Raw genomic sequence first — 15,362 nt, 5'->3', positions numbered from 1 at the left:
TATTATAAAATAATCATTAACTATAAAATATATGTAATATATAAAATTATAATGAAATCATTTTAAACTTTATATAATTCTTATATTCATTTTATATTTATATATTTTTGTATTTATATTTCAATTTATTGTTGTTGTGTGTTACTGTAAGGTATATCCACCTATGTGCAGTAAATAAGTGTGTATCTAGTAAATACATTAAAAACAAAAAGTGTTAAAAAAAAAAAAAAGGCCTATATATTGTCCTGCAATGTGACAAATGCATTTTAAAAGTATAAATATTCCATGTCGTCTCTTAATAAATATGTGGTCATAAAGGCTGTACATAATATAAAAAAAGAAAAGAAAATGCAGTATGCAGGTTAAAGTCATTTTAGATGGGGACATGTCAGCTTCCTAAAAGTATTTAATGTCAACCTATATACATATATTAAAACACTTTGGTTGTATCTTGTTTTAATTTGTAATGCATGTAAGGTATTTTCACCTGTGTATAATTAAACCATATATTGGTTTTAATAAAATAAATGTTTAAATGATGCTTAATCAGAAAGACAAACAAGGTCAGATGACATTCTCTTTCAACTCTCACCGCATGCAGGTTAAAGAAAGTGTGAAACCCTGCCATATGTCTGGATCAGATGATGTAAGAGCTCTTCATTAAAGTAACAGGAGACACAACTGTTATCAATATCTACTTAATAAAACATTTAAGCAGTTGTAATCACAATAACTCTTACGACAAAATATAAAATTGCTCCTAAATATAACTTGTAACTAGAATGTTTTTTTTTTCTTCTTCAAATCACACTTAAACTATTGTATAGACATTCATAACATTATAGAAGTGCTTTGTTAGAGCATACAGAGCTGACCTTGGTGTCAGTCAACAATTCATTCACCCAAGCATTTATTCTAGATTTTATTAAAAATCCTATACAGTATTTACATCCCTGGTGAACCTGAGAGACTGACAGCTGTGGCAACACTTCAATTTAATGTGATTTAATGTGAGACTGCAACTCTTTTATTCCAAAAAAGTATTTAAAACCACCACTCACAAAAACATGCTGAAACAAGCCGACACTGCTGTTCTAAGCCTCTAGTGAAATTTATCAGCCACTTTACAAACATACCTTTAGTTTATTGCATACACCGAACATAGAATAAAATCAGTTTTGTTGGGCGTCACCATATCTGCAGGCATATGTGTAGGTGTGTTGAATCCATCAAAATTGATGGTTCAGAGAACCTGTCAAACCAGGGAGTGTTCAGGCGAAGCTGTCTCCACCCTCTGCACAGAAGTGTTTCCTGACTCATTTGAACATTGTCTTTAATTAGTTGATGTCTCCAGGATTGTGTTTTATCAGTAACTCTTCTGAGTGTTCACAGAGACACCACACCCACAAATGTGCCCCATGAACTACTCACATCTGATTCACATGAAAGTATGAGAGCAGGAATAGGGTCGAATCAGATTTTCTATATGGGTGGATTAAAAGGGTGGACATTATTTCCCTTGAATCTTCTTCTGAATGGGCAGTTTCAGGACTTCAGAGGTGTGAAGGCTTTAACGAACCCTTTGATTCAACTGCGAAGATCACCATAGAAGTGTAGTGAACGTGTCAGAAAAACAAAACATGCACAGAAAATACCATATTAATGTGCGGTGAGATAGATTGTATAAAAAGTTGGGATTTTGTGGGAATTGTGACCAGTTACCAGTTACACACACACACACACACAAAAAATGCCATTAAATACAAGTAGTTGAGTAAAATGAAATTAATAAAACTTTGATGGAAATTTGTTATGAAATTGAAATAGGCTTAAATATGCTTAGTAAACTCTAGAAACAATTTACTTTTAATATTAAACACATCTTATGTTTTATGTCAACATCTTTACAGAATGTTAATTTTACGTGGCATAGTTTACAATATAAGGGTTATCTGAATATTAATGATTTTACTCAGAGATTAGGCTGGGATATGTAAATCATAAAAAAATTGATTGAACATACTGTATTTGGTATCATCATGAATCTAAAGTAATCAAATATGTTGTTTATAAAAAAAAAAATAATTTAATAATTTTAGGGTCGTCATTTCAATTAAAAATGTGTTGATTAAGGTTCTAAAGAATTTTGGCAAAAACTAATAAAAAATACGATATCAGACCCGAATAGTCACACACTTGTTGACTAAACAATAATGTTGCTATTGTTTTATACACTTAAAATAAACTAGATTTAAAAAAAAAAAAAAAAAAACAGAACACACTTTAGTAAGGCTCTTTTTGGTGGTAATTAAGAATCTATCTACTTCCTTTTTTGTATTTTTATGTCAAAATGATACAAGGTAATCAAATGCATGTGATGTGACATCAAATCAATAAGAGTTAGGTCAGAAGTAATCCAAAGTAATCCAAATGTAATCATAATAGATTACCTCCATGTAATCTAAGCTATGACGTTTCTGCATACATGTAATTTGCATGTAAACAAGTACAGGATTACAATTCAGAAGTAATCTACCCAGCACTGCCTATATGTAACCTCCACAAAAATAACTATTCACATTTGTTTTAGTGGTGTGGAACTGCAAACTTGTTCCCAAGGCTTCCAGCTCCATCATGAATTGCCTCAGGCTGATTCAGCATCAACAACAGCCATGTGTTTACAGGACATAAGCTTCTCACTGCCATGATTAAGATGAACGGGTTACACATTTACATGAACAATGCTTCTGTAAACGTATGTCTAAAGAAAGCAACAACAACGTATGAGATTTATGTTATTTTAAGGGAATTTCCTGAGATGCATTACTACAATTAATCTGAAAATATACAAGATATTACTGTAATACAGACACACGGCTATCAGTGGGATTCTACAGAACAATCCTGCTCACAGCACACAATTTAACTCTTATGTTCTGTTGAGATTGACTAACTTTCTTTGTGTGGGGGGTCCCAGAGACCCAAATGATGTACATATAAAAATAATAATACCCATTTTAAAAGTATCCTATTATAATACACTGAAAAAACTTTCGGTAAAAGAAATGAGGCAGCAATTTGCACCCACTTTCTTTGTGTACATTTTTTCTCACTTTTAGCATGCAGTGTAGGTTAAGGGTATATTTTAACCAATGTGTATGAATAGTAATTAACAGCAATTAACTTCAGCCGGTCGCGGCCATTTGGCATAACGCAGCGGCCCTTTTCATTTATCGCCGCCCTTTTGGCCCCGTTTCGCGGCCGGCCCACCAGGAAAAGTCCCGGTTCTCCCCATGGCCAATCCGCCCCTGAGTATGTATATTTTAAAACTATTAAAATATCCGATGTCCTTCAGACCCAAACAGAGCATGTGGATGAATAAAAACGGTATGACTATTATGGTAAATTACTGTAAAAGTAACATTTTACATTTCAATATGATTAAGTGTGTGTCATGTCAGTTATCAATGAAGGTCCAACCCTGAGAGCTCTTAAACAGGTTGAGCTCCTCCAGATCAGATCAGGTTTCATTGCGGGGTGGAGCTCCAGGAGAGTTAAGTAAGACACTTGGGCGAAAACACCCAACACATCGGTTCTACACATCGGTTAGGAGACACAAATCAACGTTATTAGCGAACATGTTTCGTTGTGGAATCGCTTATCCAAGATGCAGGTGGATCCTTCCTCTGCTTCTGCTGTTTGCGGTGATTTTTGACATTATTGCCATCGCAGCGCAGTCTGGATGGGTTGAAGACCAGGGCGCCAAAACCCACTACGCCAGCATGTGGAAACAGTGTCGAGGCCGCAACGATAATTGGGAATGCAAATCCCTCATGGAGTTGCGTAAGTATTCAATCGTAATAATGAGACGATTTGAATCCGGGTTTAGGATCAATATTAAAAGGTAGATTGATATTCGATTCAACTTAAAATAAAAATTAAAAAAAGGACATTAAAGTTTGAACAACTACTTTTATTTATTTATTTATTTATTTGTTTCATTCAGTAGGCCTATATAAACCATTGTTTTTTTTTTTTTTTTTTTTTTTTTTTTTGTATCAACTTTCCGTGAAAATACTTGCCATTACTTACACACAAATAAAATAACAACAACACAAAAATACAAACTGAATAAGAATTTAGAAAGGCTTTATCAAATCATATTGGCCTAACAAATAATATAACTTCTTGGCTTAGGATTTTTGCATTACTTTTAAAATAAATAATTATTAAAATGATTTATTACAAAAGTATCAGCTATTATCCTAGTGTTTTATTCTATTTTAACACACATTTCTTTTTCTATTTTTTAATGCTTTATTATCAACATATAACACATACATTACACATAGCGACAGAACGTAAAAAAAAAAAAAAACTCCTTTTGCATGTAATATATTATCCCACTGCCACAATATAGTCAAAGTTGTCAGTGTTGCTATACTAGCAAGGTTTTCTGATGAGGTCATGAGAACAGATGCTTATTCAATTAAATAGTGCACAGTTACATGTCTGTTTCATATCTATGTTATAACTAAGTTTGGCTTATAGGAAAATTCATTAATTGTAATGAAACCTCTCATCATAGGCTATTTAAGTCAGTTTTATCAGACTTTTACATTGTGGTTCATTCATATTAAATTATTTGCAGACAATTACACTTCAGACTTTATAATTGAAGTGCAGTTTTTGTCAGTTAGTATGTATCATACATGCATACATTGTACTCTCAAAAAGCAACCATTTGCAGTTCAGAAAATTACATTCAAATTATTCAGATTTGACTTAGAAACTGTTAACTTCTAAGCAGTGTTGTAGTAACATTGAGGGATGATGTAATAACAGTGGATTAGTGGAAATAGTTTGAGAAAAATGAAACAAAATAAAAGAGTTTGACAAAGTTTGCAAATAGAGTTACACATATCCAGTTTAACCAGTCAATAAATCCTTTAATGTCAAGTAACACAAACAGGTAAGCTTTAGCCCTAAACAGCCATTTTGTTTGTAGTCAATGGGAATCCTTTCCTCAAATATTGTTTTTGTTCTTTTCATAACTTTGCCAGTAGATCATGATGATACATGTAAAAACTGAGACCTATCAGTGGAGTTCTGTTCATTACTATACAGTTAAAAAGCAGTTTATAGAACAGACAGTGCACATTTACAGAAAGTATTTTATATGCACAAATAGCACGGAGTAGTCTACAACCTCAGTTTTGGGACCACAATTTTGTAAGCATTTTTACTACATAGCTGTTCCTAAATGCCTCAGATAATGTTTGCACAAGCCAAGTGATTAGATCTGGCATCAGGCCCAAAACTTCTATTTGTAACCATCAGATCTTTTTGTCATACCCAACCACACCCTTCCTTCCCCCACCCTGCCTGGTGTGATTGTTCTGAATACTTGGAGCAAAAACACATTCCTGTTTTGAGGTTTAGGAAGCCAGACATTGTCACTACAGGTTCTCAAGGCCACAGTGAAACTAGTTAAGCATTGCTGTAGATCTGTTAATGTGTAACCAGCCATATCTTTGAAAGTTGCCTGTTGTATTTGTTTCTATTTGAAGTTCATCATGTTAATTTTGCTTGTTTTCAATTTCTTGCATTAATCATTTTTGAGCTGTTTAGATGGGTTTAAACAAAGCATGGATGTAGATTTGGATATGGATGATGGTAGGGATTAGAGTAACGAGACTGCTGAATAATCCCTACCAATGTTTCTGGTGATGTGGCTGAATACAATATAAGTATTGAAAATAAGTATCATATTAAGTAATATTAACCCTTGTGCATCAATTAAAAAAAAAGTTACTCAGAGGTCCTTAGAGGACAAAAATGTATGTCAAAAAAACTGCCATAATAATATTATATATTAATATTATTTTCAACTTTCAATGAGTTAATTTTTTTAACCAACATCAGTCTTGATCATAACTACCAAATGTTCATTCATTTTCAAAAATGTATCCATTTAAATGCCAGTGTGTTTATATAATGCCACTGTTGTTTTTATGGAAAAAAAAAAAACAACAACACAAAAATGAATTATTTTCCATATACTAAATGCTGAGGGGATTTTTTTTTTGTTTTTGTTGGATTATCACAGTCTGGGATATGTCAGTGATTAGCAACAACATTGATGTTGATGCATTATTATTTTTTGTGCAGTGTCAGATTAAAAGAAATATTATATATTCATATTATTTTCCACTTTCACTGACTTAGATTTTTTTAACCAACATCAGTCCTGATCATAACTACCAAATATTCATTCATTTTCAGGATTTTAACCCTTTCAATGCCAGTTTGTTTACATAATGCCACTGCTGTTTTTTTTACACACACACACACACACACACACACACACACACACACACACACACACACACACACACACACACACACACATTTCTCAATACACATATAAAAAACACCATGACATCCATACCAACACACCCACACAATTTATTCAATTTATTCATCATTTATTCAATTGGCCTGCAGTGCTCTATAATACAGCAAACAGAAAATAGGAAAAAAGCATGTATTTGCTCCATAGGCTAAACATGAGAAAAATGGCGCCATCTGGTGGAAAATATTACAAATTAAAATTTTGAAGCCAAGGCTCTGGAATGAAAGCATAAAATCAGAGAATTCATGATTTTATGCTTTAATGGCACTGGGATCAAATATTGCAGTGTTAATGGTTTTCAATGTGGACCCAAGACTTTCACCCACTGTTGCACTTGTGTATATGGTTTGTTTTTGATTTGATACACAGTGTATTATAGATGTATTATAGGAACTGAGGTTGAAATATCAAAATTCCTCCAAAAATACACACCTTTGGCAAAATTAATGCCATTGGCATTAACACAGCCAAAATGATAAAAAATAAAAATAAAAAATGAAAAGACAAAAATGTCCCTAAGGTCACACAAAGGTTAAGTGTTATATGTTTGTGTCATGTTTTTATTTGTAAAATGATTGCACTTTATTTCATATATAAATGAACGAGTAGCTAATTAAATGAATGAGTTGCTGTCTAGCACATTACTGTGCATGACTCATGCTTTGTGGGTGTTTGACATTTTCACCACTGCAGACAGTGTGCGCACATCAAAATAATCGAATAATAATCAAAAAATCACCTTCTTTGTGTTGTTTTTAATCAGCGTACTAAAGGTAGTGGACAGATTACACAGAAAAACTCCCTTTCTAAATAAATACAGCTAAACTCCTTAACTCGCATCTTTTAACGTGATTGATTGGTAAATCGGCAGGCGGTTTCCGAATGTTCATATACCCTGAAATCGACCCCATTCTGTGGAATAAAGCTCAAAGTATACTTCGGCTGTGACGTGAATGCTTAACGTCTGTGTACAGTGAAACGCTCAGCCTTTCAAATTATACTTAATTTGACTATGCATGCATACACAGGTGGTTTGCGCATGCGTGTGACGACTGCTATGAGATATTGGACTATTTCTCTTCAGGAGTTTAGACCCATAATAATGTCTTTATATTCCTTCAGACTCAAGTTATACAAATGCAGGTATCCCCTGTCCTGACCACACGCGTTCTTGACATGCATATCCACTGATGTTGTTTCTACCTTCATCTCCTGATGTTATTACATCTTCTAGCACTTCTTCGTGACAGCAACGGCTCAATTGTGAGTATTGCCACCTTGTGGACCCACTAATTAGTGCAAGTAATTCCAGGCACATGCGCATACTGCACATTTAGAGTTCGTGCGGTTAGAAAAATCGGGCTGCATGCATTCAGTACTCGAGCACTCTGCTGATGACAATGTTTTCACCATGCATCCTGTACGCAGATGCTTAGCATTCACTTCAGACCGAAGTATACTTCGGGCTTTATTGACAAATGTCATCACCCATTAGACATTTTGGCATCAGTTCAAAATTGTTTATCTTTCCCTGTGGTGCCACTGAGAGCGTGTTGCACAATCTATGAGACATGGTTCTGTAGAAATCTGGAAAAAAATTCTTATAAACAATGGTGAGTGTTATTCGGAAGTTGCATTTTTGGTCTAAAATTATTTTTCTCCACGGATGTTTAGGTTTAGTTTTGGGGTTTGGGTTAGGAGGATGTATGGTTAAAATTAGTTTGCATGCCTTTTGATTGTATTCCATCATTTACAACTATAAATAACTTGTTTTTGGCGCCACCCTGTGGAATTTTCACCTCAACAACACTTCCAGCTTTGGCCACTAGGGGCAGTAGTTTGAATTTCGGTAACCGATTTCACCAGCAGAAGACAGTGTTATCAGTCTGGAGTATTTTATAGGCCCTACCAAACCTACACCCTTGATTTAAGCTGTCAACCCATAGAAGATCAACGTAAAAGATTTGTACTTTTTTTTTTTCTTTTTTTTCTTTTTTTTTTTTTTACAGTTTTATAATAGTTTATAACGGTTACTGACACTAATGAAATAAGTTGCCTGTCACTGAAAAATCTTTCTCTTGGTTCTTCTTCAGCATGGGCTCAGGCTGTCGCTGCTCTGATGATCATCGGCCTCATCATCCTCATCATCGCCTTCATCATCTCATTCGTTGCTCTCTGTTGTACCCTAAACATCTCTCTGCTGCCTTTAATTGGAGGCTTACTTATCATGGCTGGTAAGAGCATTTGTTTACTTCAGTAGGATATCACGGTGAGAAATTGGCAAAAACTTTGTCAGAATCAGTATGCAAATGTTGTGCCTTTGCAAAATTAATTTTTTTTTTGTTTGTGTGTGGAACAACAATTTTGTTTGCATCCTGCACATGGGAAAGTGACATAGAATCTGTCCATACAATTTTCTTCTTTTTTTTTTTATTCAAAAGCAAGTGAAATGGTGTCGTAATTAGACAAAGTTTTTAAAGGGAATATTAGATGGAGGATTTAATGAGGAAAACGTCCTGACCAAACTTTTAACCTAAACTTATCCATTAGTGATCTAAAATCAAACGAGAGGTGAACAAAACAGATATCCTTACCCTTAACCAACAGCTTAACCTAACCGATAGTGTCCTAAAAGCAAATGCAACATGAAAAGCACATTTTCTGATGTAAAAATGTAGGTGGGTATAAAAATATTTTTAAGGGTAAGATGCGGCTAATTCAATTCGAATTTAGTCAACCATCCATTTTATAATATAAGATTGACTATTTTGAAAGTGTTTTTTGCACCAATGCTAGATTAATTTGTTATTAATAATCTTTTGCTTTGCATCCATTAAGTTCCAAATAAAAAGAGATAATTGAGGGAACTTTTCTAAAGTATTTTTTAAGTATTTAATTCACTGTGTTATCTGTGTACAATGTACAATTATTATATTGTTACCATTAAATATAATGACACGTACAGTAAAGGTTTTGGTCATACTGCTCACCCCCACGTGCCGTTAAATGTAACAGTGATCTTTATTGTGTTGCCATGACTGCACGATTCCAAAGCACAGCTCCCACCCCTCCCCCATCCACTTCACAAGCGTTCAGGTGTGAAAGGTATGAGGCTCCTTCCTCACCAGACTTAATCATGCCTCTCCCGTCTGATTTTTTGTGATGTCATGTCTCAACATAAAGTGATAGTGCACCCAAAAATGAACCTGTCATCATTTACTCACCCTCGTATCGTTTGAAACAACATGAGAGTTAATGTTGGTTTTCATATTTAGGTGAATTTTATATAAGTATAAAATTGGTACCTATTGTTGACTGGAAGTAACAAATTCATTTATATGTTTCTATCTGCCTTCAATAGATCATATATTGTTCCACTCCTTAAATCGACACCTTTAGGTTTCATTAGGAAGTGTATACTGTAAGCTAGCCTCATCTGAAATGGTATGCATGTGTTGTGACAATGAAAACTTGGCCAGGAGCCTCTGTGAACTATGCCTGTTTGAGCGGAATAGTTAATTCCCCTTAAATCAGATTATTACAGTGCTGTTTGCTGAAAGCGTCAGACACATGCCCTCACATGCCCAAAAAGGGCTCACCCTCACTCACATGTACATGCAACACCCTTTGAGTTACGCCCATCCCTCTCACAGGGCATAATGAGTTTATGGAGCCATGCATGCCAACGTGATCTCATTAAGTGTTTGTACGTCAAGTTTGAAAGGCACAATATCAATGCATTTACAGCATCTTTAAAGCCTTTTTTATGTATGAACAGCTTTAGAGATGTAAAAAAGTTAACAGATTGTTTGAGTTTCATATACAGTATTGAATTAATAGGTTGATTTTATTGGATTTTTTAGGGCCGGGTAAAAAGTTTTGATTTTCCAACTATTCACAATATTTATTTGAATAATCCTGATATCGATTCCTAAAATCCCAAGATTGATCTTTTACTATACTACAATGCTAGTAAATTTTGCACTATACCCCTAAAAATGTCTGTGATTAGCCACTGGCTGGTAAATGTTCAGATTTCACTCACCAGTGATTGAGTAGTATAGTGGTGAAGAAGTTCAGCACTGAGATCCTTTCACTGCATGTTTAGAGTAAAAGTTTGATTTAACTCGTTTGTAATGTGTGTCCAAAATAATAATGTCTCTTTTAATTTACTTTCGGTTCTTTACAGTCAGTTGTTGATTAAAAACAACAAAAAAATGAATTTATAATTCTAATTACATATAGCATGGATGCGGTAAATAAACCATACGACTTCTAACCATTTCCTCATTAAAAAAGTTTTACTCCTAAATTTTAAAATAAAAGAATAAAATCATGAGCACTCACATGAGATGAAGACTCTAGTCAGTTTTAAAAGGATAGTTCACCCAAAAATGAAACTTCTCTCATTATTTACTCACCTTCGTGATATCTCAGGTGTGTACGACTTTCTTTCTTCACCAGAACACATTTGAAGAAAAACTGTAAAATATCTTAGCTCAATAGGTGCTTAAAATGCAAGAGGACGGTGAGCCGAATTTTGAAGCTCCAAAAATCACAGACAGTCAGCATAAGCGTCATCCATACAAGTCCAGCTGTTAAATTAATGTCTTCTAAAGTGACACGATTGCTTTTGGTGTGAAAAAGATAAATATTTAAGTAACTCTAAATCATGCTTCCGGTCAGTAGTGGGACGCATGTGTGATGTAATCGCATTGGCATTTGAAACACAGAACTGAGTCACATGCGTCACAACTGGAAGAGCAGCGCTGTTTACAAGTGAGAAGGAGGAACGCTGTACAGTAGCTTGGTTGGTTTTGGTTTAGATCTGTATTTACAGGATCTGTTTCTTGTGTGCTTATCCTGGATGTCTCAACGAAGAGGATAATGTTAGATTACATCCGTATCATGGCAACAGTAATACGTCACACAAGAGACAGCTTGAGCTGCACCCTCTCGTGAAGCCTAATGGAAGCAATGATTTCGAGTTAAAAAGTACTTAAATATTGATATTTTTCACACCAGAAGCGATCATGTCACTTGAGAAGGCATTATTTTAACAGCTGGACTTGTATGGATGACGTTTATGCTGACCGTCTGTGATTTTTGGAGCTTCAAAAATCGGATCACCATCCACTTGCATTTTAAGGACCTGCAGAGCTGAGATATTTTTCTATTTTTCTTCAAATGTGTTCTGCTGAAGAAAGAAAGTCATACACACCTGGGATATCATGAGGGTGAGTAAATAATGAGAGAATTTCCATTTTTGGGTGAACTATCCCTTTAATTCTACATGAAGAGGGTCCCCTCATGGGGGCTGCCATGTTAGAATCACATGACCAGCCGAACACTACTCGCTGAATCTCAGTAATTACCCTGCTGTTGGACAGTTTTACTCATGGATTAAAGTAATAATGGCTGACTGTGGCAATATAATATATATATATATATATATATATATATATATATATATATATATATATATATATATATATATATATATAAATATATGGTATATAGATATGCAATATAGTATATGCAATTTCAAGGCATAATATTTAGTAATGGAATGGATACATTCTAAAAAAAAAAGATATAATGTGACCAAACTGATGAAAAAATAATGATAATATAAAATTTGTAAAATGTATGTTTTTGCAGTGAACCAAGTTAGAAGGTCTTTATGTAAAAAGGTATATATTGCAATAAACTTATACTGTTTCTATACTTATAATCAACAATTTAAAATCTTTACATTTATGTATTTCTTTCATTTTTATTTCTAATATGTAATTCACAATAATTCATGGGATTGTAGTTCATTCTCTCATTAAATATTTAAGATCTTTGTCTTTTTGTCTGATTTCCAAATACTGTTTTGCTACAAATCAAAGTTTGTGATGTTGCGATTCACCTCGGAGCTTGTTGGTTTGGTTCATGGCTTAGAACTCTTTTATGAAAGATTTTATGAATTAATAATAGGAAACATACCTCCAGAACCAAAGCTGAAAAAGTGGTCAGGCACTGTTACGCTCTGTTGGAATGTATGTGGCTTGGATTCTACATTGCTGATTAATCTTGTTCTCTATAGTGCTGTGTTTTAACTGTATGATTGTATCTGTCATTACAGTAATCATCCAGATAATCGCTCTGATCATCTACCCTGTCAAGTTCAATGAGATCATCTACGAAGGTTATTATGACTACACCTGGGCATACGGGTTTGGTTGGGGCGCCACCATCCTGATGCTGGGGTGTGGTATCCTCTTCTGCTGTCTTCCCCGCTATGAGGAAGAGCTCTCCGGCATGGCCAAGACCAAATACATCTACACCTCTGCCTGAAGCCCCCAAGTATTCTACTAAAGGACTGTGTTTTGCCACCCAAGACCGAATGTCAATGCTCACCGCACCACGTTGTGCAAGATCTGCAGAAGCTTTGTCATTTTTACCCAAACAAAGTGTAGCAGCATACTGACTGTGATAAGGGCTGGGCTAATGCAAACAGCTTTAGAATTTATTTTAACTGGAAATTTATTTTCTTTCACAAACAGACTGGGCTTTCGTATTTTGTCATGAGAAACCCATAAAGCATTTTTCAAATGTAATTAATTATAATAGTAGTAACTATTAAAATGCATTTCCAAGCACCTCAGAAAATAATTACTTTTTAAGTACATGTAGTTTGTTTGAATTCCTCAGTGCATACTAGGGATGTGCCCAAAGCCATATACCTTATTCAGAAAGGCACGAATAATGACTTCAAAACGAATAACAAAATTCATCGGAATAATAGAAAAAATATTTGGAAGACTGATCATCCAATGAGCACAGGTGTTAGGCGATATTTTAAATAAACATATCGAAAATTACAAAGCAATGAAGAGTCTGTAAAACCAATATTACTACAGTGTAAACCGTATGAAGGAAAATGCACATGGTGTGATTTAAAGTTCATTGGATGGCCGCGGTCTCGACTCCGTTTCAGTCTCCATTTATTGTGTGCCTCTCAGAAATCTAATCTTATCAAGAGTAACATTAACTAAGATACTATATCATACACATCTTCCACTTTTAAAAGTTTCTGTTAACACATCAACACCAAATGTTTCACACAACTCACACGCAAGGATTAAAAAAACAACCGGAGCGTGATTTTGCATTCCTGGCCAGAGAAGTGATGATTTTATAGCGGAGCTCATCTGTTCCGTCTCTTAAAGCTGACCACATTTATATCCATCACCAATTAAGGTAATTGCATGGTTTATCCATTATTCCCGAACAGTTTAAATGCTCCATAGAGGTTTAAATACTTGCAGATCTATTCAGAATATTCCTGCACACAGAGGATTGCAGAAAAACCAAAACATGCGCATTTTCCCCGCTTTTCTTTTCTAGCAATGTATTGAGGCTTGCTCTTGCTATTTATTCCACTGCATTTTGCTAATTTGCACATGTAATTTAACTAAATAATTATATCCTCCACATTATGTTAAAATATGTGCACACAAAATAAGCCTCGAGTGTAGCCTATCATAAAACGTTCTGATGTAGATTTATGGTGCTTTCACCTGTTTGTAGGCTTAATTAATTTGTTCTAATTTCTTTTAATACTTGTATTTGTGTTTAATATTCATTGCAAAATGTGTGCTTGAAATTTCACACTTGCTTGACACCTCGTGCCCCCCAAATAACATTGTTATACTTGCACACTGCACAGACATAAGCTAAAAAATTCTGTTTCAGCAGATATTAAATGTCACATTCCACAGTTAATGTAGCCTACATATCCAGCTTCATCTGGTGAGAAAACAATAATATCAATAATATAATTAAATAATTAAATTACAATTTTAAAAATAATTACAATAATTAAAATAATTACAATAATAATAATAGTAGTAATAATAATAATAATTATTATTAATAATAATATTTAAATAGGCCTATCTGAGGCATATTTTATATACATAAACTATAAATGTAAGAGAGTTTCATTTTAAAATTAACTTTGAGACACTTCTGGTTTAAGCCACGCCCACATCCGGTTCTATCCGATAACAGATACAGATAATGGCTTTGCTGCACACCCCTAGTGCATACTAATGTAATTACACTGTAACATGAACACTGCAATGTAAAGTGTGTCTGAGTTTTGTTATTTGTGGACTTCTTGAACATCTTTAAATATCAGCATAAACAAAACATTTGTATAATGTTTATGCAGTTTTGAAGGAATGTGTCATTCCATGTCGACCCTGTTATGTTTATCATCATAGCAGTCATGCATAATAGATTGCACACTAGTGATGTCCCCCAAAGTGCTCTTACTGTCAGCAAACAATGCGACTGGCCAAGTCCAGTGTGTATGAATAAAGTAAGCTTAATTTTTCAGCAAAATAGATGACTAAGTGATAGTATGATTTTTTTAAAAACCTTTAAAATATATTGATACATTGTGCCTTGATAAGTTCACAGCTTAAAATGAGTATCTGGTTCTTTCAGTAATAATGTGGAAAACAAAAAGCATAACCACCTCAAGGTGAAATTATATCAAATGTATATTCTGCTAGGCTTGTAAACTATGCAATGTTGGAGGTTTTCACTACATTCTGACAATTTTTTTTTTACTGTTTTGAAGGTTGTGTTCATTGTGGTTCTTTGTGTTCTGAATTGTAAACCATACTTCAATAAAAGGGAGATTTACTATTAAGATACCAATCATTTTTTTTGTTTTTTTTTTTTTTGTTCTTAGAACAAAGGGAGGCCAAGACCTGAAGGTGAATTGACACCTGTTCTATCTGGTTATGGTTTTATTCTTATTATTTTGCTGCATCTTACATTTAGTCTGGCTTGTAAAGTTGAAGTTATATATAATTTCCACAAGGCACTAAGCGTACCAGACCAAAGTACATAAGCAACATGATCACACGTGAAGTCAGCATGTTGT

General features: G+C 34.2%; 1 protein-coding gene across 1 annotated transcript; it reads left to right on the top strand.

The window, feature by feature from the left end:
• The first annotated feature begins 3,550 nt into the window (after positions 1-3,550).
• LOC127413640 (p53 apoptosis effector related to PMP-22-like) lies at positions 3,551-15,125 on the top strand. Its single transcript, XM_051650929.1, has 3 exons — positions 3,551-3,843; positions 8,509-8,649; positions 12,546-15,125. Exons 1-3 carry the CDS (start codon positions 3,639-3,641, stop codon positions 12,755-12,757), a joined length of 558 nt encoding a protein of 185 aa, XP_051506889.1. The 5' UTR covers positions 3,551-3,638; the 3' UTR covers positions 12,758-15,125.
• Positions 15,126-15,362: the final 237 nt, after the last annotated feature.

Source organism: Myxocyprinus asiaticus, chromosome 23 (genome assembly GCF_019703515.2).
Source record: "Myxocyprinus asiaticus isolate MX2 ecotype Aquarium Trade chromosome 23, UBuf_Myxa_2, whole genome shotgun sequence".
NCBI lineage: Eukaryota > Metazoa > Chordata > Actinopteri > Cypriniformes > Catostomidae > Myxocyprinus > Myxocyprinus asiaticus.
Note: the sequence above shows the minus strand (reverse complement) of the source record. Positions and strands in the feature narration are given on the sequence as shown.